The sequence below is a fragment of the Salvelinus alpinus genome, chromosome 1, assembly GCF_045679555.1.
Source record: "Salvelinus alpinus chromosome 1, SLU_Salpinus.1, whole genome shotgun sequence".
NCBI lineage: Eukaryota > Metazoa > Chordata > Actinopteri > Salmoniformes > Salmonidae > Salvelinus > Salvelinus alpinus.
Genome location: NC_092086.1, coordinates 82,964,490 through 82,990,980, shown reverse-complemented (window position 1 = coordinate 82,990,980; position 26,491 = coordinate 82,964,490). Strand labels below are relative to the sequence as shown.

Here is a 26,491-nt window from a genome sequence, read left to right as displayed (position 1 = left end):
GTCACAGTAAGTACATTTTTACTCAATAAAGTAGCTATCAGCAAAGTCAGAGCTAGTAAGAGGTAAAAAATTAATTGCGAGTGTTAGTTCAGCCTTTTGTGAACTAACACTCGCAATTAATTTTTACCTCTTACTAGCTCTGACTTTGCTGATAGCTACTTTATTGAGTAAAAATGTACTTACTGTGACTGTGATATGTGGTTGTCCCACTTAGCTGCACAGGGCATAAGTAACACAGGGCATGTGCATTGAACATTTTAGTAATTTAGCAGAGGCTCTTATTCAGAGTGACTTACAGTTAGTGCATTAATCTAAAGACAGCTAAGTGGGACAACCACATATCACAGTAAGTACATTTTTACTCAATAAAGTAGCTATCAGCAAAGTCAGAGCTAGTAAGAGGTAAAAAATTTATTGCGAGTGTTAGTTCACAAAAGGCTGAACTAACACTCTGGCATGAGGACACAAAGTAACAACTAAATAACTAAAATTAGAAACCACTTAGATAGCTATTATTCAATATGCTAATGTTTGGTTAGTATATCTACTTGCATAGGAAGTTTTGCTTAAATCCATAAATATTTTTTTGTTTTATTGACCAACATTTTTTTCCCAGGCCAAATTCGAAATATTCTCTTTATTGATTATTGACCTATGAAACATTCCCCATGTATCTCAACATAAGTACCAGTGGAAAGTTTGGACACCTACTTATTCAAGGGTTTTTCATAATTTTTTACTATTTTCTACATTGTAGAATCATAGTGAAGACATAAAAACCATGAAATAACACATATGGAATCATGTAGTAACCAAAAAAGTGTTAAACAAGTAAAAATATTTTATATTTGAGATTCTTCAAATTAGCCACCCTTTGCCTTGATGACAGCAAAACACCAGTCTCAACGTCAACAGTGAAAAGGCGACTCCGGGATGCTGGCCTTCTAGGCAGAGTTGCAAAGAAAAAGCCATATCTCAGGCTGTCCAATAAAAAGATAAGATTAAGATCGGCAAAAGAACACAGACACTGAACAGAGGAACTCTGCCTAGAAGGCATCAATAGGCATCCCGGAGTCGCCTGTTCACTATTGATGTTGATACTGGTGTTTTGCGTGTACTATTTAATGAAGCTGCCAGTTGAGGACTTGTGAGGCTCTAATGTACTTGTCCTCTTGCTCAGTTGTGCACCGGAGCCTCCCACTCCTCTTTCTATTCTGGTTAGAGCCAGTTTGCGCTGTTCTGTGAAGGGAGTAATACACATCGTTGTATGTTATCTTCAGTTTCTTGGCAATTTCTCGCATGGAATAGCCTACATTTCTCAGAACAAGAATAGACTGACGAGTTTCATAAGAAAGTCCTTTGTTTCTGGCTATTTTGAGCCTGTAATTGAACCCACAAACGCTGATGCTCCAGATACTCAACTAGTGTAAAGAAGGCCAGTTTTATTGCTTTTATCAGAACAACAGTTTTCAGCTGTGTTAACATAATTGCAAAAGGGTTTTCTAATGATCAATTAGCCTTTTAAAATTATAAACTTGGAATAGCTAACACAACGTGCCATTGGAACACAGGAGTGATGGTTGCTTATAATGGGCCTCTGTACGCCTATGTAGATTATTCCATAACAAATCTGCAGTTTCCAGCTACAATAGTCATTTACAACATTATCAACGTCTACACTGTATTTCTGATCAATTTTATGTTATTTTAATGGACAAAAAATTTGCTTTTCTTTCTAAAACAACGACATTTCTAAGTCACCCCAAACGTTCGAGCGGTAGTGTAAATATTCAGACCCTTTGCTATGAGACTCGACATTGAGCTCAGATGCATCCTGTTTCCATTGATCATCAACTTGATTGGAGTCCACCTGTGGTAAATTCAACTGATTGGACATGATTTGGAAAGTCACACACCTGTCTATATAAGGTCCCACAGTTGACAGTGCATGTCAGAGCAAAAACCAAGCCATGAGGTCGAAGGAATTGTCCATAGAGCTCTGAGACAGGATTGTGTTGAGGCACTGATCTGGGGAAGGGTACCAAACAATTTCTGCAACATTGAAGGTCCCCAAGAACACAGTGGCCTCCATCATTCTTAAATGGATGAAATTTGGAACCATCGAGACTCTTGCTAGAGCTGGCCGCCCGGCCAAACTGAGCAATCAGGGGAGAAGGGCCTTGGTCAGAGAGGTGAACAAAAACCCGGTGGTCACTCTGACAGAGCTACAGAGTTCCTCTGTGGAGAAGGGAGAACCTTCCAGAAGGACAACCATCTCTGTAGCACTCAACCAATCAGGCCTTTATGGTTGAGTGGCCAGACGGAAGCGACTCCTCAGTTAAAGGCACATGACAGCCTGCTTGGAGATTGCCAAAAGGACTCTTAGACCATGAGAAACAAGATTCCCTGGTCTGATGAAACCAAGATTGAACTCTTCGGCCTGAAATCCAAGCTTCACGTCTGGAGGAAACAAGGCACCGCTCATCACCTGGCCAATACCATCCTTACGGTGAATCATGGTGGTGGCAGCATCATGCTGTGGCAGGGACTGGGAGACTTGTCAGGATCGAGAGAAACATAAACGGAGCAAAGTACAGAGTGATCCTTGATGAAAACCTGCTCAAGAACTCAGACTGGGGCGAAGGTTCACCTTCCAACAGGACAACAACCCTAAGCACACAGCCAAGACAACGCACGTCTCTGAATGTTCTTGAGTGGCCCAGCCAGAGCCCGGACTTGAGCCTGATCGAACATCTCTGGAGAGACCTGGAAATAGCTATGTAGCGACGCTCCCCATCCAACCTGACAGAGCTTGAGAGGATCTGCAGCGAAGAATGGGAGAAACTCTCTAAACAGGGCTGTGCTAAGCTTGTAGCGTCATACCCAAGAAAACTCCTGGCTGTAATTGCTGCCAAGGTTGCTTCAACAAAGTACTGAGTAAAGGGTCTGAATACTTATGTAAAAGTGATATTTCTGTTTTTTGTTTGAATAAATTTGCAAACATTTAAAAAACCTGTTTTGACTTTGTCCTTATGGGGTATTTAATCAATTTTAGAATGAGGCTGTAACATAACAAAATATGGAAAAAGTTAAGGCGTTTGAATACTTTCCGAATGCACTATGTTTGCATAAAAATATAATAAATCTAACTCAAATAATGTTTTCACAAATAAGCTAAAGACTAAAAGTGGACTATTTCCTACTTTGTTCCCTGGTCTCCCCTACCTAACAATCTTTGTCTATGACAAAAGCATTTGAGGGGGACATTTTCATGGTACTGCATTTCAAGTTGTCTAGTCGAATACATGGCTTAATTTTCCTGATCCTCCTCTTCCTCCTCTCCATCGATGTCCTCTAGTATCCGGGACTGCATGGCCAGCCTCTGTGCCACTGCCGTTACCATGGCAGCTCCCTTCCCACTGCCGTCGTCGGAGACGAGGTAAGTGATATCACACTTGGGGGCCAGGATGCGTACGGTCTCCTGGAGCTTCTCACTGAAGCTGGAGGGGAAAAGCAGGGGGGGGGGGGGGGGGGGGCAGGGACCGTGTTGAGGGAGACAGGGAGGATAGTCAAATCAATGTATGGTTACCTGGACACCTGACACTGACATAGGTCCTGAGAGTTCAATCTCACCTGACACTAAATACAATCTCACTTGACACTAAATAGCTTATTCCATTAAATACTTCCATCATGTGAAATTTCTGCATTTAGACAGAGTGGAAAGGTAGGGTGAAGGTTGAGAGGAATATAATTCACTTTTGGAAGGGAGGATAGTGGTAAGACAGATATTGAGATTCAGCCACTTGTGAATACACTAAGGAAAATAAGGCAGGAAATCCACGCAGTTATTATGGCAGCACAAGAGGATATCCTCCATTCAATCAAGTGACAAGAAAATAAAAGCAGGATTTAGTTGTATCTTTTCACTGAAATAACCCTGTGAAAAACGTCATATAATTTCTATTGGAGGTGAACATACTTGGGGTGTTTCTTGTATACTGTGCCGTCCACCCCCACTGTGGTGCTTAGATGGTCCAGTCCACGGTTGACACGGATACGGTTGGCAATGGTTGCCAAGGCAGTGGCACACAACTGGGCCGAGCGTGTGGAGAGAGAGTCGCACACCAGACGCACAATCTGACAGTCCACAGGCCCGACAGGCAGGTCCAGCTCTGACAGAATCTCCTGGGCCTTCTGCAGTCCTGTCTTCTCCCTGAGACAAGCAACACTCGTCAGTTGAGTCATCCATCAATATATTTTGGTGTGAATGCAAGCTGATATAAGTGACATAAATGGATTTCAAATAGATAGGTTGTTAAGGATTAAACTGACTGAGAAGGCCTATTGATGGTAAATGGTATAATATAGTTGTAAAGACAGCTAATTTTTCTCAATGCTACACAATGGAAGCTTCTGTATTATGTAGCCCATTCATATATAAAAATAGCAGCTATATTTAGGGTCTGTGTAAGTAGATATATGACACATAAGAGCATGGTGTGTCTGTCACTCACTCCTCTATCTCGGAGATTAATCTGGTCTCAAAGCTGTCCTGTGTGAGCAAGGCCACTGATAGATCTCCTCCAAACAGTAGCTTGTCCCGAGCCAGCTTCACCAACACCAGCCTGGCTATCTCTCCCAAGTACATCCCACTGATCATCTTCTCAAAGCTGGATACAGAGACAGACACACAGACATGGACAAACAACAGATAGTCAAGTATACAACAAGCATACAACAGAGAGTCGATAAATGGGCCAGGATGTAGTCAAGAGAGCCAAGCATAGAGGTCACAGTCATAGCTGTATTTTATGTATTTTAGATATGTACTTTCAACTGCTCATTAATTAAAAATACATACACATGCACGCCTGGGTTGAGTGAGTCTCCATCCACCACCAGGTCAAACTCAGTCTGGATGTCCTTTAGGGAGCCGTCGTCTCCAAATCCCCCCCACTCTGTGTTGATGCACATGCGTCCGTCTTCCCCCTCTACTCTCTTCACGTTTTTGATCTCCTCCATGTAACATGCATTCGTCCCCGTCCCTGGGGAGGCAAAGACAATGTTTGACAGAAACACATGTGAACACATAGGCACAGGCACACACACAAAACCATGTTGCCATCATCTCCAGCAGAGGGAGCCATTGCAGTGTGAAAGTGCTAGAAACTACATGATGTGTTTCAAGATATATATATATATATATATATATATGATTTAACCTTTATTTAAGTAGGCAGGTCAGTTAAGAACAAATTCTTATTTACAATGGCGGCCTACCCCGGGGAAACCGTAACCCGGATGACGCTGGGCCAATTGTGCGCCGTCCTATGGGTCTCCTAATCACGGCCGGTAGTGACACAGCCTGGAATCGAAACAGGGTCTGTAGTGACGCCTCTAGCACTGAGATGCAATGCCTTAGACTGCTGCGCCACTTGGGAGCCCAAATATGACTCTCCATGGTTATCCTTGACATCCCTAACTTACATGCATGTGGTTTTGTAATAACATGATACTATTACTGTTATATATGGTTACTACAGTCACCCTCTCCTTCACTTGCTAGGCTAAATGGGACACATCTCATCTTATGCTTTTATTTGTGTTATTTTCTCTAATTCAATGGTTGCAGTAGTGTGGCTGCAGGTGAGTTAGGCACTACCTACCAATGATCATGCCAATTTCACAGCTCTGGTCCCTGTATCCACAGCTCATCATGGTCCCCACCGTGTCATTCACCATGGCAACGGAACCAATGTCATAATCCTAAGGGAGTAAGAGAAAGAGAGAGAGAGAGAGAGGAAGAGAAGTTTAAGGGTACCACTTCAAGCAAAAGTTACAAGTACCTATCTGTAAAATACACATTTGTGTGCCAATATTAACTATATAGTACCGTAGTAATAACATTCAACATTTTTCATTTAGTAAAACATTTTTAGGTGAGAAGTGGTGATAGTTGTATCTTGCAATAATGATGATAGTTGTTGTGGTTCAAAGAGGCTTATAGACTCACCCCCCTCCTGTGGATGGCTTCTCTCAGTAACCTCACAACGTCCTCTCCTACCACTCCGGAACAGTTAAAGCCTTTGGTCCAGTGGATCAGGATGCTCTGGAAGTTCAGGTCCCATTAGCTACAGTATTCTCACACAGTGTTACACAATTAAAATTGGAATTGACCACCACAACATAACTATCCTTGAATGACATTCTTGATGCTACTCGACTGTCTTTCCACTGGGGACCGGGTTGAAAAACGTCCTACTCATATCAGTCCTGACTGAATCCTCCCTCTAGTATATGTTTTAATTGCTGTGCTGAAGCGTGCAGATGTCTCCTTTTTGAATGGATAGTTGTTGTATGTGTGTCTCTGGGGCAGTGTGACAGACCTTGTCGATATCTTTCTGCTCGCAGGGGAAGGAGAAGGTGAAGCCTAGAGGCAGAGTCTGATCCTTCAGCTCCAGAGACTCCAGGAACTCAGCCAGGCATGCAGCGATGTGGTCAAACAACTGGAGATAGAAAGAGAGAAATCCAAATGAGTCAAAATCTCACAGTGGCATTAGTGTTATTTAATAGCGTAATATTGATGGCATTATATCTTGGATGCTTGGAAAAAGGATACTGATTCATCCTGTCAAAAAGTGATGTTCCCTTTTAATTAATTAAGCAAGGTGTGCGGCTTGTCAGACGTAAGGTTCTCTCTAGAAACTGAGCATAGCTTTCATCCGTCAAAACCTGAGGAGACCTGGCAAAGTCACAACCCGTATGAGTCACCCATATGTATTCCCTTGAATATGATTTGATTTGATTTATTTTATTATAGTGTCATGCGTCTTCAGGATACCCAGCCCAGATTGGTTTATAAGACACTGTATTTGCTGTAGCCAAATAAATGATCATGTTTATATATATATACAGTTTGTACACACGTAAATACATACATACAGTACCAGTCAAAAGTTTGGACACACCTACTCATTCAAGGGTTTTCTTAATTTTTTTGCTATTTTCTACATTGTAGAATATTAGTGAAGACATCAAAACTATTAAATAACACATATGGAATCATGTACTAACCCAAAAAAGTTTTTATATTTGAGATTCTTCAAAGTAGCCATCCTTTGCCTTGATGACAGCTTTGCACACTTTTGGAATTCTCTAAGCCAGCTTCATGAGGTAGTCACCTGGAATGTATTTAAATGAACAGGTGTGCCTTGTTAATAAAAGTTAATTTGGGGAATTTCTTTCCTTCTTAATGCATTTCCGTCAATCAGTTGTTGTGACAAGGTAGGGGTGGTATACAGAAGATAGCCCTATTTGGTTAAAGACCAGGTCCATATTATGGTAAGAACAGCTCAAATAAGCAAAGAGAAACGACAGTCCATCATTACTTTAAGACATTAAGGTCAGTCAATGCAGAACATTTCAAGAACTTTGAAATTTCCTTCAAGTGTAGTCGCAAAAACCATCAAGCGTTATGATGAAACTAGCTCTCATGAGGACCGCCACAGGAAAGGTACACCCAAAGTTACCTCTGCTGCAGAGGATAAGTTCATTAGAGTTACCGGCCTCAGAAATTGCAGCCCAAATAAATGCAGACACATCTCAACATCAACTGTTCAGAGGAGACTGCGTGAATCAGGATTTCATGGTCGAATTGCTGCAAAGAATCCACTACTAAAGGACACCAATAATAAGAAGAGACTTGCTTCGGCCAAGAAACACGAGCAATGGACATTAGACTGATGGAAATCTGTCCTTTGGTCTGATGAGTCCAAATGTGAGATTTTTGTTTGCAACCGTCATGTCGTTGTGAGACGCAGAGTAGCTAAAGGAGGATCTCTGAATATGTGGTTCCCACCGTGAAGCATGGAGGAGGAGGTGTGATGGTGCCTTGCTGGTGACACTGTCTGTGATTTATTTAGAATTCAAGGCACACTTAACCAGCATGGCTGCCACAGCATTCTGCAGTGATACGCCATCCCATCTGGTTTGCGCGTAGTGGGACAATCATTTGTTTTTCAACAGGGCAATGACCCAACACACCTCCAGGCTATGTATGGGCTATTTGACCAAGAAGGAGAGTGATGGAGTGTTGCATAAGATGACCTGGCCTCCACAATCACTCGACCTCAACCCAATTGAGATGGTTTGGGATGAGTTGGACTGCAGAATGAAGGAAAAGCAGCCAACAAGTGCTCAGTATATGTGGGAACTCCTTCAAGACTGTTGGAAAAGCAATCCAGGTGAGGTTGAGAGAATTCCAAGAGTGTGCAAAGCTGTCATCAAGGCAAAGTGTGGCTACTTTGAAGAATCTCAAATCTCAAATATATTTGAATTTGTGTAACACTTTTTTGTTTACTACATGATTCCTTATGTGTTATTTCATAGTTTAGATGTCTCCACTATTATTCTACAATGTAGAAAATAGTAAAAATAAAGAAAAACCCTAGGTGTGTCCAAACTCTTGACTGGTACTGTACATATGTACATAAACAGTACATTTGCATTCCTAGTGATATAAAAAAACAATTGAAACACAAAACAAAAATCTCTCAATTATACAACTTCTCTTAACGCATCTTCCAAGATTTGAAAATAAAACCTGCAACCAGGAACCCTTATTAACTGAATAGCGTTCCAGTTAATCACTAATCCAGAATAGTTATGGTTTCTGTTATTGCATTTTATCAAACAAGGTTACTCTTTAAATCATCATTAAGTACAGTAAAATATAAAGTGGTTTATTCTCACATGAGTATGTCCATGTTAAATTCTCAGTTTAAGTGGGATTTTGTGGCTGACAGACAGACGGTTTCCCAGCTAATGTTCAATATTTGTAGTTGAAGTTAGATTTAATGAACCATTGAAAGTTTATGTTTACAAAGTAAGAAAAAGTAAGAAACCCCGCCTGGGGTTAGAGAATGACCGCCCCATGGGAGGGGTGGGATGAGATCAACTGTACAAACATGTAAATCCCAAACACACACACCTGTTCTCCCGTCCCCAGCATGATCTCCTGGGGGATGGCACAGATCTTACTGTCCATCTTCAGGAGCTTCTGCATCTCCTCCACCACGCGGACACGCAGCACCCGGAAGTTAGTCCCGCCCAGGTCCAGAGCCAGGAAGTCCCCCTTCTCTGTGGGGACCAATCAGTTCAAGGAAAATGTTACTGTTGGCCAATTTGCTCAGTCCAAAATCAATGATCAATAATCCATCATATCTACAGTGCAAGAGGACATTAAGAAGTGTGTTGGGGTTGTTGGGGTCTATAGATTCATTTCAGACTGGGCACCTTAGTCTGGGTGAGAGGCTGTCTGGTGAATGGTATACCTACAGTTTAATGAATTAGGTTACTAAAGTAAAGGCCTCAACAAAGGGCCATACCCTCGATCACTGGTGCATACTACGGAGAGTCTTTAAGGACTACAGATTACAGTACTGTACCTCTCCCATCAGGTATTGCCCTCACAAAGGTGGGCAGCATCTTGACGGGTGCCCGGCAGTGTGTGTGTTTGCCCAGCCCTCTGATCATGTCCTTCCTCAGGCGAGATGACACGTCCTGCAGCTTCTCCACAGAGAGACGGAAAGGCTGCAGGCACACTTCTACCTATGAGAGGGATTGATATCAGGGTTCAATTCCATTTCAATTCAGAAAGTTTAAACTAAAATTGCTTTTCAATAACGGAAATAGGATTTTGAATTTCAGTTTACTTTCTGAATTGACTAAATTGAAATGGAATTTACCCCAACCCAAATTGATAAATTGATATCAGGGGAAGGATAGCATTGTCAATGTCATCTATGGTAAAGATACTCCCCATAACCAGCGACATTATGGCGTGTAAATCAAGATGACCAATATAGCCAGCACGAAGAAAGGCAGGTTTCCCCACAAGGTGGCAATGTTCATCAGCTGTCCACAACATAGCAATTCTCTGTCTGTAATATTACATTTCCAGTTGAAGAAATATATCATGTTAATGTTACTGGATGATTCACAAGATGATTTAATCCTCCTTGTATGTTCCCTTCATGAAATGTTGTACTGTAATCTTCAATAAATGTTGTAAAGCCGATTATGATGACACAGATATATTGTCTGGAGAAACCAGGGTACGACAGGTAGCCTAGCGGTTAGAGCATTGGGAGCTGACAAGGTGAACAAAAAAATCTGTCGATGTGCCCGTGAGCAAGGCACTTAAACCCAATTTGCTCCAGGAATGCCGTACTACTATGGCTGACCATGTAAAACAACACATTTCACTTTACCTATCCAGTGTATGTGACAATAAAACATAATTACTGGAAAAAGTGCACTATATTTACAATATATGTACATCTTAATTCATCCAGGTGGGCAATTTTATTTACCCATGTTAATTCAGGGCCCCCTAGCAAAAGAGATTTAATCTCAATGAGACTAACCTGGTCAAATAAAAATTATAATTGTAATGTCATTGACAACTTTCAGCACTGAGTAATGTCTGATTTTATCAGTCAACAGGGGTGTAACCTGAACCAGAAAACGGGCAAAATAGGAAACGTTCCATTCCACAGGAAGAAAGCTGGTATTGTTTGGTCGAACGTAGTCTGTCATTAACACATTACAGACCTCTGAAGATATTAGACACAATTGCACGTCTACATGCTTCTCTTTTCCTCTTCCTTAAATGATTGGGGCCTTCCTCTCTTTCTCTCCCCCTGCCCCTCTCTCTCACTCCGGCTCAGTTTAAGGCTGTTGTGAAATATGCCCTGGCAGGGGTCAGCAAGGCTGAGGTAGAGAACATGCAGGTAGATCAGTGTCTCCTGTCTCTGCATGATAACAGCAGCCTCAGTTCCTCCATGACTATGACAATGTGGTTCATTTTGATTATCTGATGGGTTTAGACTTGATAGCACTATAATTGCAACCACTTTAAGAAATATGATTGAATTTTTCCCAAACACCTACTGTACAGTGGAATCATAACATCAAGAAAGATGCCATTGACTGGATAAAACACATAAACAAGGCCAGGAGAGAGACGCCAAACCAGAACAGACACACACGTCACACGTCACACGTCACACAAATTATCCTCTTGTACTTAATCAGTGTTTCCACACACCTTTTCAAAATGTGGACAAAAGCGATGAGGCATTATTATGGGTTACGCCGTGAGGGGACTAGCTACTAGAACCAGAGAGACAAAGAGGACTGTGATTATGTTCAAACTATGAGATATCAATACAAGTGCCTTGAGACATTAGACAGAGCACACTCAAATAAGTCCCCTCTACTGTGTATAAGACCTGGGTTCAAATACTGTTTAGGGTATTTCAATTACTTAGAAAAACATTCGAAAGTAAGCATTTAGATATATTTATTTGAAAAAACACGTCGTTTAATATTGGAACGTATCTGGAAATACAAATGGAAAGTATTTGAAAATACTCAAATACACTCCCAGGTATTTGAAAATACTTTAGTTTATAAGAAACTATTCTATTCCAATAGAAGTAGTTGATTCGGGCCACATTATTAGAAAATACTCAAATACACAGAAAATTAGTATTTAAATAACAAATAATCAAATACATATATCTGAACCCAGGTCTAGTATAAGAGGAGAAAGGTCAGAGGTTATGTGTGTCTCTATGGGACATCCCGTGAAGGCAGCAGGTGTACCTTACTGAGGATGTCTGGGGGGATGGTGTCCAGGTTTGCGACGTCCCGGCTCAGTCTGGCCCCCTTGGGGACGGGGCCGTCGCTCTCGGCATTGGTATCTGTGGAACTCATCTGGACACACACATAGGGGACATGTTAGTAATCCTTAGCAGAGAAAACTATTTTCAATGTGTCACTTTTGCAATTACAGTACAGTACCATATTGACTATTCAATTAAGTATAGATACTAGGCTATAAAGGCAATAGATAATGAGTTCACAGTAATATCACAAATTCTTAATATTTAATCATTAATGATGCAAGATGATGTCAAATATAATATAGTTTTCCAGTTGACTCAAACTTTGAGATGTCTTGTCACCAGGTATCAAATGCAGATCCAATGACACCAGAGCAACATTGCAACGTCAATGTGATATATTTTATTTAACTTAAATAATGTATCTTGAGGCAACTACATGCAAAATAGATTTGGACTCAAAGTATGGCTTACATTGCCTGCAGTCAGAGTGAGTGACACTCATCTCTCAGTACATGTCACTTTTAAAAGGCTAAAGAAGTGCACTCTATCTCAAGACCCTATAATGTGTGTCAAATCAGTAGTCTTCACTTCTGTAGACTTTTCAACTATTTTAGGATATGCGACAGAAAATTGTACAAAAGACCAATAATAACGACAATTAGTTTAAAGAATTAGACTAACCTTAAGTGGATTAAATCGACAAATCCGTGTCTTGACAGCAATGTTCAGACTTGCATCAACTTCCTGCAAAACAGTTGCACATGAGTTCGCCTTGTAACGGTGATGATGATACACCCACCTCCAGAACGGGTATGTAAATTACACAAAATGCCTTCACGTGATTACTGTATATAATCTTGTAGGCTACAATTAGTCAATTAATTGAGGTGGGGATAGTTGCACTTTGTGATTTACACATTCATTACACACATTGTATTTCATTCAAAAGGATATTTTGGTAACGATTTCCATTAACTTCTTCATGTAGCCGTACTTATTCATAAATTAATCACAGTGCATGTATTACACATACAGTATAAACACAAAATATGACATAAAGACTAGAGAGCATAATGAATACAATCCATAAAATGATGCAACTGACATGTCTCTCTAGAAAAGCCAGCATCATGTTGTGGGGGGTGCTTTGCTGCAGGAGGGACTGGTGCACTTCACAAAATAGATGGCATCATGAGGCACGAAAATGATGTGGATATATTGAAGCAACATCTCAAGACATCAGTCAGGAAGTTAAAGCTTGGTCGCAAATGGGTCTTCCAAATGGACATTGACCCCAAGCATACTTCCAAAGTTGTGGCAAAATGGTTTAAGGACAACAAAGTCAAGGTATTGGAGTGGCCATCACAAAGCCCTGACCTCAAGCCTATAGAAAATTTGTGGACAGAACGGAAAAAGCGTGTGCGAGCAAGGAGGCCTACAAAACATGACTCAGTCACACCAGCTCTGTCAGAGGAATGGGCCAAAATTCACCCAACTTATTGTGGGTAGCTTGTGGAAGGCTACCCAAAACGTTTGACCCAAGTTAAACAATTTAAAGGCAATGCTACCAAATACAAATTGAGTGTATGTAAACTTCTGACCCACTGGGAGTGTGATGAAAGAAATAAAAGCTGAAATAAATAATTCTCTAGTATTATTCTGACATTTCACATTCTTAAAATAAAGTTGTGATCCTAACTGACCTAAGACAGGGAAGTTTTATTAGGATTAAATTTCAGGAATTGTGGAAGACTGAGTTTAAATGTATTTGGCAAAGGTGTATGTAAACTTCCGACTTCAACTGTACATAAAGCATATATATTTGCTCCATATACAGTGCATTCGGAAAGTATTCAGACCCCAAATATTTTTTTTTAAATGTCCCTCATCAATCTATACACAATACTCCATTATGACAAAGCAAAAACAGTTTTTAGAAATGACTGCAAATGTATGTATAAATTATTTTTATTCAGACCCTTTACTCAGTATTTTGTTGAAGCACCTTTGGCAGCGATTACAGCCTCGAGTCTTGGCACATCTGTATTTGGGGAGTTTCTCCCATTCTCTGCAGATCCTCTCAAGCTCTGTCAGGTCCCTGCCACTGAAAAACATCTACACAGCATGATGCTGCCAACCCCGTGCTTCACGGTTGGGATGGTTTTCTTCGGATTGCAAGCCTCCCCCTTTTTCCTCCAAACATAACGATGGTCATTATGTCCAAACAGTTCTATTTTTGTTTCATTAGACCAGAGAACATTTCTTTGTCCCCATGTGCAGTTGCAAACCCTAGTCTGGCTTTTTTATGGCAATTTTGGAGCAGTGGCTTCTTCCTTGCTGAGCGGCCTTTCAGGTTATGTCGATATAGGACTCGTTTTACTGTGGATATAGATACTTTTGTACCTGTTTCCTCCAGCATCTCCACAAGGTCCTTTGCTGTTGTTCTGGGATTGATTTGCACTTTTCGCACCAAAGTACGTTCATCTCTAGGAGACAGAATGCGTCTCCTTCCTGAGTGGTATGACGGCTGCGTGGTCCCATGGTGTTTATACTTGCATATTATTGTTTGTACAGATGAACGTGGTGCCTTTAGGCGTTTGGAAATTGCTCCCAAGGATGAACCAGACTTGTGGAGGTCTACAGTTTTTTTTCCTGAGGTCTTGGCTGATTTCTTTTGATTTTCCCATGATGTCAAGCAAAGAGGCACGGAGTTTGAAGGTAGGCCTTGAAATACATCCACAGGTACACCTCCAATTGACTCAAATGACGTCAATTAGCCTATCAGAATCATCTAAAGCCTTGACATAATTTTCTGGAATTTTCCAAGCTGTTAAAAGGCACAGTCAACTTAGTGTATGTAAATGTAACGGCTTTCCTCCATCTCTTCATCCGAAGAGGAGTAGCAAGGATTGGACCAAAGTGCAGCGCGGCTAGTGTTCAACATGTTTAATACAGAACAAGTGAAACACTACAAACAACAATACAAAATAACAAATGTGCAAAACCGATACAGACCTCTCTGGTGCAGAACACAAACACAGAGACAGGTAACAAACACCCACAAAATCCCAACACAAAACAAGCCTCCTATATATGATTCTCAATCAGGGACAACGATTACCATCTGCCTCTGATTGAGAACCATATTAGGCTGGACATAGAAACAGACAAACTAGACACACAACATAGAATTCCCACCCAGCTCACGTCCTGACCAACTAAACACATACAAAACAACAGAAAACAGGTCAGGAACGTGACAGAACCCCCCCCTCAAGGTGCGAACTCCGGGCGCACCCCTAAAACTCAAGGGGAGGGTCTGGGTGGGCATCTGTCCGCGGTGGCGGCTCCGGCGCAGGACGAAGACACCACTCCACCACTGTCTTTGTCCCCCTCCTTAGCGTCCTTTGAGTGGCGACCCTCGCCCACGACCTTGGCCTAAGAATCCTCCCCAAGGCCCCCACATGATTTAGGAGGTAGCTCAGGACAGAGAGGTAGCTCAGGACAGAGAGGCAACTCCGGACTAGTGGCAGCTCCGGACTGAGTGGCAGCTCCGGACTGAGTGGCAGCTCCGGACTGAGTGGCAGCTCCGGACTGAGTGGCAGCTCCGGACTGAGTGGCAGCTCCGGACTGGAGGGCAGCTCATGACTGTAGGGCAGCTCATGACTGTAGGGCAGCTCATGACTGTAGGGCAGCTCATGACTGTAGGGCAGCTCATGACTGTAGGGCGTCTCTGGCAGCTCCTGACTGGCTGGCGTCTCTGGCAGCTCCTGACTGGCTGGCGTCTCCGGCAGCTCCTGACTGGCTGGCGTCTCCGGCAGCTCCTGACTGGCTGGCGTCTCTGGCAGCTCCGGACTGGCTGGCGTCTCTGGCAGCTCCTGACTGGCTGGCGTCTCTGGCAGCTCCTGACTGGCTGGCGTCTCTGGCAGCTCCTGACTGGCTGACGTCTCTGGCAGCTCCTGACTGACGGACGGCTCTAGCGGCTCCTGACTGACGGACGGCTCTAATGGCTCGGGACAGACGGGCGGCTCTAATGGCTCGTGGCAGACGGATGGCTCAGACGGCGCTGGGCAGACGGATGGCTCAGACGGCGCTGGGCAGACGGATGGCTCAGACGGCGCTGGGCAGACGGATGGCTCAGACGGCGCTGGGCAGACGGATGGCTCAGACGGCGCTGGGCAGACGGATGGCTCAGACGGCGCTGGGCAGACGGATGGCTCAGACGGCGCTGGGCAGACGGATGGCTCAGACGGCGCTGGGCAGACGGATGGCTCAGACGGCGCTGGGCAGACAGATGGCTCAGACGGCGCTGGGCAGACGGATGGCTCAGACGGCGCTGGGCAGACGGATGGCTCAGACGGCGCTGGGCAGGCAGGCAGCTCAGACGGCGCTGGGCAGACGGATGGCTCAGACGGCGCTGGGCAGACAGGCAGTGTAGGCGGTGTTGAGCAGACGGCCGACTCTGACCTATTGAGGCGCACAGTAGGCCTGGTGCGTGGTGCCGGAACTGGAGGTACCGGGCTGAGGGCACGCACCTCAGGGCGAGTGCGGGGAGGAGGAACAGGGCTCTGGAGATGCACTGGAAGCCTGGTGCGTGGTGTAGGCACTGGTGGTACTGGGCTGGGGCGGGAAGGTGGCGCCGGATATACCGGACCGTGAAGGAGGACACGCGCTCTTGAGCACCGAGCCTCTCCAACCCTACCAGGTTGAATGGTCCCCGTAGCCCTGCCAGTGCGGCGAGGTGGAATAACCCGCACTGGGCTATGCAGGCGAACCGGGGACACCACCTGTAAGGCTGGTGCCATGTACGCCGGCCCGAGGAGACGTACTGGAGGCCAGATACGTTGGGCCGGCTTCATGACATCCGGCTCGATGCCCAACCTAGCCTTCCCAGTGCGGCAAGGTGGAATAGCCCGCACTGGGCTAAGCACGCGTACTGGGGACACCGTGCGCTTTACCGCATAACACGGTGTCTGACCAGTACGACGCCCTCTCACTCCACGGTAAGCCCGGGGAGTTGGCTCAGGTATCCAACCCGGCTTCGCCACACTCCCCTTTAGCCCCCCCCCAAGACATTTTTGGGTGAGCCTCTCGGGTTTCCAGCCACTCTGCCTTGCAAGCGCCTCATAATGCCGCCTCTCCGCTTTTGATGCCTCCAGCTCCGCTTTGGGACGGCGACACTCCTCTGGCTCTGCCCAGGGTCCTTCTCCGTCCAGAATCTCCTCCCATGTCCATTCCTCCTTGTACCGCTGCTGCTGTTGCTGCTGCCCGTTGCCACGCTGCTTGGTCCGGGTTTGGTGGGTGTTTCTGTAACGGCTTTCCTCCATCTCTTCATCCGAAGAGGAGTAGCAAGGATTGGACCAAAGTGCAGCGCGGCTAGTGTTCAACATGTTTAATACAGAACAAGTGAAACACTACAAACAACAATACAAAATAACAAATGTGCAAAACCGATACAGACCTCTCTGGTGCAGAACACAAACACAGAGACAGGTAACAAACACCCACAAAATCCCAACACAAAACAAGCCTCCTATATATGATTCTCAATCAGGGACAACGATTACCATCTGCCTCTGATTGAGAACCATATTAGGCTGGACATAGAAACAGACAAACTAGACACACAACATAGAATTCCCACCCAGCTCACGTCCTGACCAACTAAACACATACAAAACAACAGAAAACAGGTCAGGAACGTGACAGTAAACTTCTGGAATTGTGATACAGTGAATTATAAGTGAAATAATCTGTCTGTAAACAATTGTTGGAAAAAGGACTTGTGTCATGCACAAAGTAGATGTCCTCACCGACTTGCCAAAACTATAGTTTGTTAACAAGACATTTGTGGAGTGGTTGAAAAACTAGTTTTAATGACTCCAACCTAAGTGTATGTAAACTTCAACTCTATGTACCTATCTAAATCATGTCCAATCAATTGAATTTACCATAGGTGGACTCCAATCAAATTGTAGATGTTTCTCAAGGATGAAACAGGATGCACCTGAGATACATTTAGAGTCTCATAGCAAAGGGTCTGAATACTTATGTAAATAAGGTATTTCTATTTTTCTGCTTTTTATACATTTGCTCAAATTTCACAAAACCTGTTTTTTACTTTGCCATTACGAAGTATTGTGTGTAGATTGATGAAGAAAAACATTAATTTAATACATTTTAGAATAAGGCTGTAACGTAATAAAATGTGGAAAAAGTCAAGGGGTCAGAATACCTTCTGAATGCATTGTATATACTGCCTTCAGAAAGCAGTCTGTTCATACTTCTTCATTTATTCCACATTTTGCTGAAAGGTGAATTCATCTGTCAGTGTCTGGTGGAAAGCAGACTGAACCAGGTTTTTCTCTAGGATTTCACCTGTGCTTAGCTTCATTCCGTTTCTTTTTTATCCTGAAAAACTCCCCAGTCCTTAATGATTACAAGCATACCCATAACATGATGCAGCCACCACTATGCTTGAAAATATGGAGAGAGGTTCTCAGTAATGTGTTGTATTGGATTTACCGCAAACATGACACTTTGTATTCAGGACAAAAAGTTAATTGCTCTGCCACATTTCTTGCAGTATTACTTTAGTGCCTTGTTGCAAACAGGATGCATGTTTTTGAATATTTTTATTTTGTACAGGCCTCCTTCTTTTCACTCTGTCAATTAGGTTAGTAATGTGGAGTAACTACAATGTTGATTAATCCTCAGTTTTCTCCTATCACAGCCATTAAACTCTGTAACTGTTTTAAAGTCACCATTGGGCTCATTGTGAAATATCTGAGCGGTTTCCTTCCTCTCCAGGAACTGTTAGAAAAGACGTCTGTATCTTTTTAGTTACTACGTTTATTGACACACCATGCAAAGTGTAATTAATAAACACACTATGCTCAAAGGGATATTCAATGTCTTCTTTTTTTACCCATCTACCAATAGGTGCCCTCCTTTGTGAGGCATTGGTAAACCTCCTCGGTCTGGTTGAATCTGTGTTTGAAATTCCCTGCTCAACTGATGGACTTTACAGATAATTGTATGTGGGGTACAGAGATGAGGTAGTCATTCAAAAATCATGTTAAACATGATTAGTGCACACAGAGTGAGTCCATGCAACTCATTATGTGACTTGTTATTTCTAACGTTTACTCCTGAACTTATTTAGGCTTGCCATAACAAAGGGGCTGAGTACTTATTTACTCAAGACATTTCAGCTTTTTATTTTTAATACATTTGTAAAAATGTATAAAAACATAATTCCACTTGGACATTATTGGGTATTGTGTGTAGGCCAGTGACAAACATCTCAATTGAATCAATTTTAAATTCAGACTGTAACACAACAAAATGTGTAAAAAGTAAAGTGGTCAAATACTTTCTGAAGGCTCTATAATATACTGTATATAAATATACATAAAGCATTATAACGCTCTATAAGCTGACTGTTATTCTACCATATTCATCTTGTCCTTCTAATATGCATTCTGAATGTTAGATCTTTACCAGATATTTATCTAACATCCACTAACAATGCCTCACTCAACAGACCTAGTCTTTGGCAGAAACGTACAAAATAACAACATGCACAAAAGTTCAGAGAGCATTGCATCCAGTTCACATTGCATCCAGTTGCTTCAAATCACAGGAAGAGGAAACCTCAAAAGGGTAGCAATCTTGTGGTCACCTCAGCGGCTGTTGGAGAGATTGCTACACTGTTTTACTACACAACCAATTGACCACCAGAATCCTATGTAAGCCTATCTCAGATCTGTTTCCTTTAGAGCAGTGGTTCCCAAACTTTTTATAGTCTCGTACCCCTTCAAACATTCAACCTCCAGTTGCGTACCCCCTCTAGCACCAGGGTCAGCGCACTCTCAAATGTTTTTTGCCATCATTGTAAGCGTGCCACACACACACACACACACACACAATATGATACATTTGTTAAACATAAGAATGAGTGAGTGTTTTTGTCACAACCCGGCTCGTGGGAAATTACAAAGAGCTCTTATAGGACCAGGGCACAAATAATAATATAATAATCAATAATTTGGCTTTTTATTTCGCCATCTTACATGTAAAGCCTTATTTGTTCATCAAAAATAATTGTGAATAACTCACCACAGGTTAATGAGAAGGGTGTGCTTGAAAGGATGCACATAACTCTGCAATGTTGGATTGTATTGGAGAGAGTCTCAGTCTGTCACGATCGTTTAAGGTGGAAACAGTAGACCAAGGTGCAGCGTGGTGAGCGTACATACTTCTTTATTATAAGATGTCGCCAACAAAACAATAAACATCAAAATGAAAACGTGAAGCCAACGTAGTGCTCACAGGCAACTATACATGGACAACTACCCACAAATACAGGTGGGAAAAAGGCTACCTAAGTATGGTTCTCAATCAAAGACAGTGATAGAGAACCACACCCGGCCAAACACCAAGAAATACAAATCATAGAAAAAGGAACATAGAATGCCCACCCAAATCACAACCTGACTTAAAAAGCTCTCTACGGTCAGGGCGTGACACAGTCTTAAATCATTTTCCACACAGTCTGTGCCTATATTTAGTTTTCATGCTAGTGAGGGCTGAGAATCCACACTCACATAGGTAGTGGTTGCAAAGGGCATCAGTCTCTTTACAGTGCGATTTGCCAAGGCAGGATACTCTGAGCGCAGCCCAATCCAGAAATCAGTGGCTTCTGATTAAATTCAAATTTCGATGAGGCTCTCTTGTTCAGATATTGGTAAGTGGACTGGAGGCAGGGCATGAAAGGGATAACGAATCCAGTTTTTTGTGTCATCCGTTTCGGGAATGTACCTGCGTAATTGCGCACCCATCTCACTCAGGTGCGTTGCTATATCACATTTGACATTGTCCGTAAGCTTGAGTTAATTTGCACACCAAAAAATCATACAATGATGGAAAGACCTGTGTGTTGTCCTTCTTAATGCAGAGAGAAGAGCTTCTTCTTAATCATAGCCTCAATTTTGTCCCGCAGATTGAATATAGTTGCGGATAGTCCATGTAATCTTATATTCAGATCATTCAGGTGAGAAAAAACATCAACCAGATAGGTCTGTCGTGTGAGAAACAGGTCATCATGCAAGCGTTCAGACAAGTGAAAATTATAGTCAGTAAAGAAAATTTAAGCTCGTCTCTCAATTTTAAAAAACGTGTCAATACTTTGCCCCTTGATAACCAGCGCACTTCTGTATGTTGTAAAAGCGTTACATGGTCGCTACTCATATCATTGCATAGTGCAGAAAATACACGAGAGTTAAGGGGCCTTGCATTAACAAAGTTAACCATTTTCACTGTAGTGTCCAAAACGTCTTTCAAGCTGTCAGGCATTCCCTTGGCAACAAGAGCCTCTCGGTGGATGCCACAGTGTACCCAAGTGGCGTCGGGAGCAACTGCTTGCACGCGTGTTACCACTCCACTATGTCTCTCTGTCATGGCTTTTGCGCCATTCAGTACAGATACCAACACATCTTGACCACAAGTCCATTTGATGTCACAAAGCTGTCCAGTACTTTAAAAATGTCCTCTCCTGTTGTCCGGGTAACCAGTGGTTTGCAGAAGAGGATGTCTTCCTTAATTTGCCCCCCATAAATGTAACGGACATATACCAGGAGCTGTGCCAGGCCCGCCACGTCTGTTGACTCATCCAGCTGTAACGCATAAAATTCACTGGCTTGTATGCGAAGCAGTAGTTGTTTCAAAACATCTCCTGCCATGCCACTGGTGCGTCGTGAAACAGTGTTGTTTAATGGAGGCATTGTCTGTATAGTTTTTTTGGTCTTTTCCCCCAGCATTGACCCAGCCATATCCGTCATCTTCATTCTCGCTCAAAAAAATTCTGTGGCTTATTTTTCAAATTGGCATGTTTTGTTTCTAAATGTATGCGCAAGAGTGACGGTTTCATCGAGTTGTGAGATAGTACTTTTGCACATATAACACAATGTGGCTGAGGAAAGGTATGAGGGCACAAGGCGAGACCCAAATGCAGACACAGGAGGCAGATGGTAGAGCTCCTATATTTATTATAACAAAGGGAGTAGGCAAAGGCAGGTCGGGGACAGGCGAGAGTTCATAAACCATGTCAGAGTCCAAACAGTACCAGACGATAGGTCATTAGTAAAGACTGAAAAAAGTAAGGGGCCTAGACAGCTGCCATGGGGAATGCCTGATTCTACCTGGATTATGTTCAAGGATACCATTAAAGAACACCCTTATTAAATAACTCTCAATCCGCAGTGTACCAGGGAGTGTAAAACCATAACATATGTGTTTTTCCAACAGCATACTATGATTGATATGTCAAAAGACGCACTGAAGTCTAATAAAACAGCTCCTACAATCTTTTTATTATCAATTTCTCTCCGCCAATCATGAATTTGTTTAAGTGCCGTGCATGTTGAATGCCCTTCCCTATAAGCGTGCTGAAAGTCTGTTAATTTATTTACTGTGAAATAGCATTGTGTCTGGTCAAACATATTTTTTTCCAAAAGTTTACTAAGGGTTGGTAACAGGCTGATTGGTCAGTTATTTGAGCCAGTAAAGGGTGCTTTACTCTTCTTGGGTTAGCTTCCCTACAGGCCACTATCACGTTGGTATGAAGAGATTTGGGAGACAGATGCAGGAATGCATAATAGTTTTTTTTATTGTACCCAAATTACGGCGTGCCGTGTAAAGGCACGGGGATGAAGACCAACCAAACACTAAACAAAACACAGGGTTGAAACCCAAACAAATAAGCGAGGAGTACCTCGAATAAATAACACGCACACAATGATTAACACCCGGGTCGAGACCCGTAATCATCTGCAATCCACAATGGCACGAAAGCAAAAACACACAGCACAGGTACTCACACGCACCAACGGAGATTGTAACAGTAATCGACCGCCCAATGGAAACCACAGGGCACATATATACAAATACAATCAGTGGGAATAGGGGCCAGGTGTGCGTAATGAAAGTTCTGGAGGGATCCGTGACAGCCTGAGGGCACACACGTTTTGGTAAGCTTAGATTGAAAAGATGGCAAATGGGAGTGGCAATATCGTCCGCTGTCATCCTCAGAAATGTTCCATCCAAGTTGGCAGACCCAGGTGGCTTGTCATTGTTGATAGACAACAATAATTTTTTCACCTCTTCCACACTCACTTTACGGAATTCAAAATTACAATGCTTGTATTTCATAATTTGATCAGTTATACTTGGATGTGTAGGGCCAGCATTTGTTGCTGGCATGTCATGCTAAAGTTTTCTAATCTTGGCAATAAAAAATTGGCAATTATCTTTGTTTCATACTGTAGTTTCTTCTTCTTTTTGTCTGTTTAGTCACATGATTTCTCAATTTGCAGTAGGTTTGTCAATTGGTTATGCAACCAGACTTATTTGCAATTCCTTTTGCCTCATCCCTCTCAACCATAACATTTTTCAATTCCTCATCAATCCACAGAAATTCAACAGTTTTTACAGTAATTTTACAGTCAAATCAAATAAAACTTTATTTGCCACATGCGCCGAATACAACAAGTGTAGACCTTAGCGTGAAATGCTTACTTACAAGCCCTTAACCAACAATGCAGTTAAAGAAGGGTTAAGAAAATATTTCCAACAGTGATGAATGTTATCTGTCCAACTCTTTATAATTTTTTTATTCGATTTTATTTGGTAAATATTTTCTTAACTCTTTCTTGAACTGCATTGTTGGTTAAGGGCTTGTAAGTAAGCATTTCACAGTAAGGTCTACACATTTTGTATTTGGCACATGATTTGATTTGATTTGATTTCACACATAATATCCAGATACTGATTGTTAGCACTTGGTGGTCTATAGCAACTTCTTACAAGAATGGGCTTTAGGTGAGGCATGTAGCCATATGTAGCCATATTACTTCAACAGTTTAGACATGAGATCCCCTCTAAGCTTTACTGGAATGTGGCTTTGAATATAGACCACAACACCACCCCCGTTGGCATTTCTGTTTTTTCTGTAGATGTTCGAACAATGTATTGCTGCCACTATATCATCTAAGGTATTATCTAAGTGAGTTTCAGAAATAGTCCGTATATGAATGTTATCTGTTACTAGCAAGTTATCGATTTCATGAACCTTGTTTCTTAGGCTACACATGTTAATGTGGGCTATTTTTAGCACATTTCTGGGATGCTTGATAGTTTTGACTGTTTTTTAGATCAGTTTTAATATTGCAGATAGATTGTGGATTCCATCAACGTAATTGTCCACATCATTTCCAATCATTTCCAATCCCCCATAGGAAAAGCAGCCAACAAGTGCTCAGCATATGTGGGAACTCCTTCAAGACTGTTGGAAAATCATTCCAGGTGAAGCTGGTTGAGAGAATGCCAAACATGTGCAAAGGGTGGCTACTTTGAAGAATCTCAAATATAAAATATATTTTGATTTGTTTAATACTTTTTTGGTTACTACATGTGTTATTTCATAGTTTTGATGTCTTCATTATTATTCTACAATGTAGAAAATAGTAAAAATAAAGAAAACCCTTGAATGAGTAGGTGTGTCCAAACTTTTGACTGGTACTGTATATGTAAATATATATATTGAAAAAATATTTTCCTTCATTATTTTCCCCTGTTTTGATTGTTTTACATTAAAAGCAGTTCATACATAATTATGACAGGTCTGTATGCATTATGACCATATAATAATACATTGTACATGTACGCATATAAAGTGCATATGACGTGTTAAAAAAAGTATATGCTGTATTATAGTGTAGTGTTACATAAAGTGCATATAAAGGGTTAGCATATTTTTCATTATAACAATAAAGTGTTGCAATAGATAGATTAATTTCCCCCTGTGTGTTCCCTTCATCCTCCTCTCCATCACATGAGGGCTTGCTTAGGTTGATCGGCCCGCCCCTGAGTCATGGCTGCCAATATGGCTGCCCCTCTCCTGCTGCCATCCTCAGAGACATGGAAAGTGAGTTTACATTTTGGGGCCAGGATGGCCACAGTCTCCTTCAGCCGCTCACTAAACCTGGAGGAGACAGAAGGTAGAGAGTCAAGGATAGTCGAGAGAAGGTGTAATATATTATTGGGACACAGGAATGGCGTTTAGATACGAAAAGCAATAGAGGCAGAAATTATTAACAGTTTTGTAGACATGGTGTTGAGACAGGGTTAGCTTTGGTATGGGAGTAGTCTCTCCAGACATTTGCCTAGGTCTGGGTTTCCGAGTCTTGTACGGGAGTACAGTGATAATTCAGGGAAAGTTTTGGTCAATTGGGTTGACAAAAGTGAATACAAAATGCAAAATAGAGTTCAGGTAAATTTGAGGTATCCTTACTTGGGGTGTTCTGTATAGACAGAGCCATCCACCCCCACATTGATGCATAGCTTGTCCAGTCCATGGCTGCCACGGATACAGTTGCCAATGGTTGCCAGGCCAGCAGCACACAACTTGGCAGCACGTTTAGACACCGCTTTGCACACCAAATACACTATCTCACAATCCACAAGACTGAATGGCAGCTTCAGACCAGTCAGAATCTCCTGGTCTTTCCTGGACACAGAAGGCACCAGACAGAGGGAATCAGTGGTCCAAAAAACACAACGCTATAAATAAATATTCTATAGACCAAGCAGTTTGTTTATGGTAACTGGAGCTGTACTATAGTTGCGTAACCACTCCCTGACTGAAATGTGAGTATGGTAGCTTTTTCCAAGACCATGATGTAGTACACTAGCCAGGGTAACAGTCTGTTTAGCTAACATTCCTCTCCTTGTACCCTATGTCATATGCCAAAGATTAGCAGATTAGATTGTTTAGTATGGCAAGGAGTAGAAGGATAGATAAAAACAGACTGGTACCAGAATAGTGGTGCACAGTATGTCCCTGAAAATCTGAAGTAACCAACATCATTTAAAAGAGAGCTAGGGGGTGCCAGCAAAAGTTTTGCCGAACAAAATCGAATTTGGTGGCAACTGTTGCACCCCAATTTGTTAGTCAATTAAGTAGCCAGCCACATGAGAGTTAGTAGTCAGCTATTTAGCTGGCAGCAGGCAATTATGGAACACACTGAGTACAGTACGTCTGTGCAGAGCTCACCTCTGTTTCCTCTGTCTCTGGGCCTTAAAACTGGCACTAGCATTGATCTGTGTCAATGACTGACCCCAGGCCCTGTCATGGCACAAAAAAAGACATATTCTTCAGTTACTCATAGAGACTGGCTCTAAAAGGATGCAAACAAATAACAAAGGCTGTTGACAATGTCTAATGTGTGACATCTCATATGAATATCAATATACCCTCTCGTATCACCATCAATTATAGTAAACTGAGTCTCAAGGAGAAAATAATTTTAAAAGCATCACTTACTTTTCTATGTCTGAGATGTATTTGGTTTCAAATACAAATCCTTTGTCCACAGACAGCCTCTCAAAAAGCTTTAGCTGGTTCAGTTTCATCAAGACCAGTCTGGCTATCTCTCCCAGGTATTTCCCACCAATCATCTTCTCAAACCTGTGTAAAGTCACACATGCAGTGTCACAGATTCCTCCAATGTTCATAAGAGACAGGGCTGTTATTAATGAATATACATTTTGAATACAGACGTTTGCTGAGCTTCACTATTCAGAGTCTTATCAAACTCAGTCCGGGTCAACTCTAAGGAGCCGCCAAATCCCCCGCATTCTGTGTTGATGCACATGCATCTGTCCTCCCCCTCCACTCTCTCAATATTCCTCATCTCCTCCATGTAGCACAGGTTGGCCCCGGTACCTAGGTAGAA

The 26,491-nt window shown here is 42.4% G+C and overlaps 1 protein-coding gene and 2 long non-coding RNA genes across 4 annotated transcripts; 1 reads left to right on the top strand and 2 right to left on the bottom strand.

Annotated features, from left to right (window-relative positions):
• Nucleotides 1-1,422: 1,422 nt before the first annotated feature.
• On the bottom strand, nucleotides 1,423-12,510 carry LOC139531927 (hexokinase-2-like). Of its 2 annotated transcripts, XM_071328932.1 has the most exons (11): nucleotides 12,378-12,510; nucleotides 11,674-11,784; nucleotides 9,450-9,612; nucleotides 8,993-9,141; nucleotides 6,390-6,509; nucleotides 6,017-6,112; nucleotides 5,670-5,769; nucleotides 4,865-5,048; nucleotides 4,518-4,673; nucleotides 3,983-4,216; nucleotides 1,423-3,500 (listed from the first exon to the last, which is right to left on the bottom strand). In XM_071328932.1, the coding sequence occupies exons 2-11, from the start codon at nucleotides 11,782-11,784 to the stop codon at nucleotides 3,311-3,313; spliced, it is 1,503 nt and encodes a 500-aa protein (XP_071185033.1). In that variant the 5' UTR covers nucleotides 12,378-12,510; the 3' UTR covers nucleotides 1,423-3,310. The 2 variants fall into 2 exon arrangements, with proteins under 2 accessions (XP_071185033.1, XP_071185038.1); XM_071328937.1 differs by lacking the exons at nucleotides 5,670-5,769; nucleotides 6,017-6,112; nucleotides 6,390-6,509; ... (2 more) ...; nucleotides 11,674-11,784; nucleotides 12,378-12,510 and adding an exon at nucleotides 5,284-5,354.
• LOC139531938 (uncharacterized) lies at nucleotides 12,389-13,340 on the top strand. The gene is made up of 2 exons (XR_011666458.1): nucleotides 12,389-12,506; nucleotides 12,814-13,340. It is a non-coding gene; the product is annotated as an uncharacterized lncRNA (long non-coding RNA).
• Nucleotides 13,341-24,345: 11,005 nt separating this feature from the next.
• Nucleotides 24,346-25,940, bottom strand: LOC139531932 (uncharacterized). Its single transcript, XR_011666457.1, has 3 exons — nucleotides 25,810-25,940; nucleotides 25,048-25,263; nucleotides 24,346-24,738 (listed from the first exon to the last, which is right to left on the bottom strand). It is a non-coding gene; the product is annotated as an uncharacterized lncRNA (long non-coding RNA).
• Between the last annotated feature and the right edge of the window lie 551 nt (nucleotides 25,941-26,491).

Excerpts from the sequence above, each read along its gene's own strand:
- LOC139531927 (XM_071328932.1), bottom strand. The coding sequence starts at position 11,784 with ATGAGTTCCACAGATACCAATGCCGAGAGCGACGGCCCCGTCCCCAAG. Across the intron at positions 6,510-8,992 it reads TGCTGGGGACGGGAGAACAG|TTGTTTGACCACATCGCTGC; the intron begins GTGTGTGTGTTT and ends TTCTATCTCCAG. Across the intron at positions 4,217-4,517 it reads TTAATCTCCGAGATAGAGGA|GGAGAAGACAGGACTGCAGA; the intron begins GTGAGTGACAGA and ends TGCTTGTCTCAG.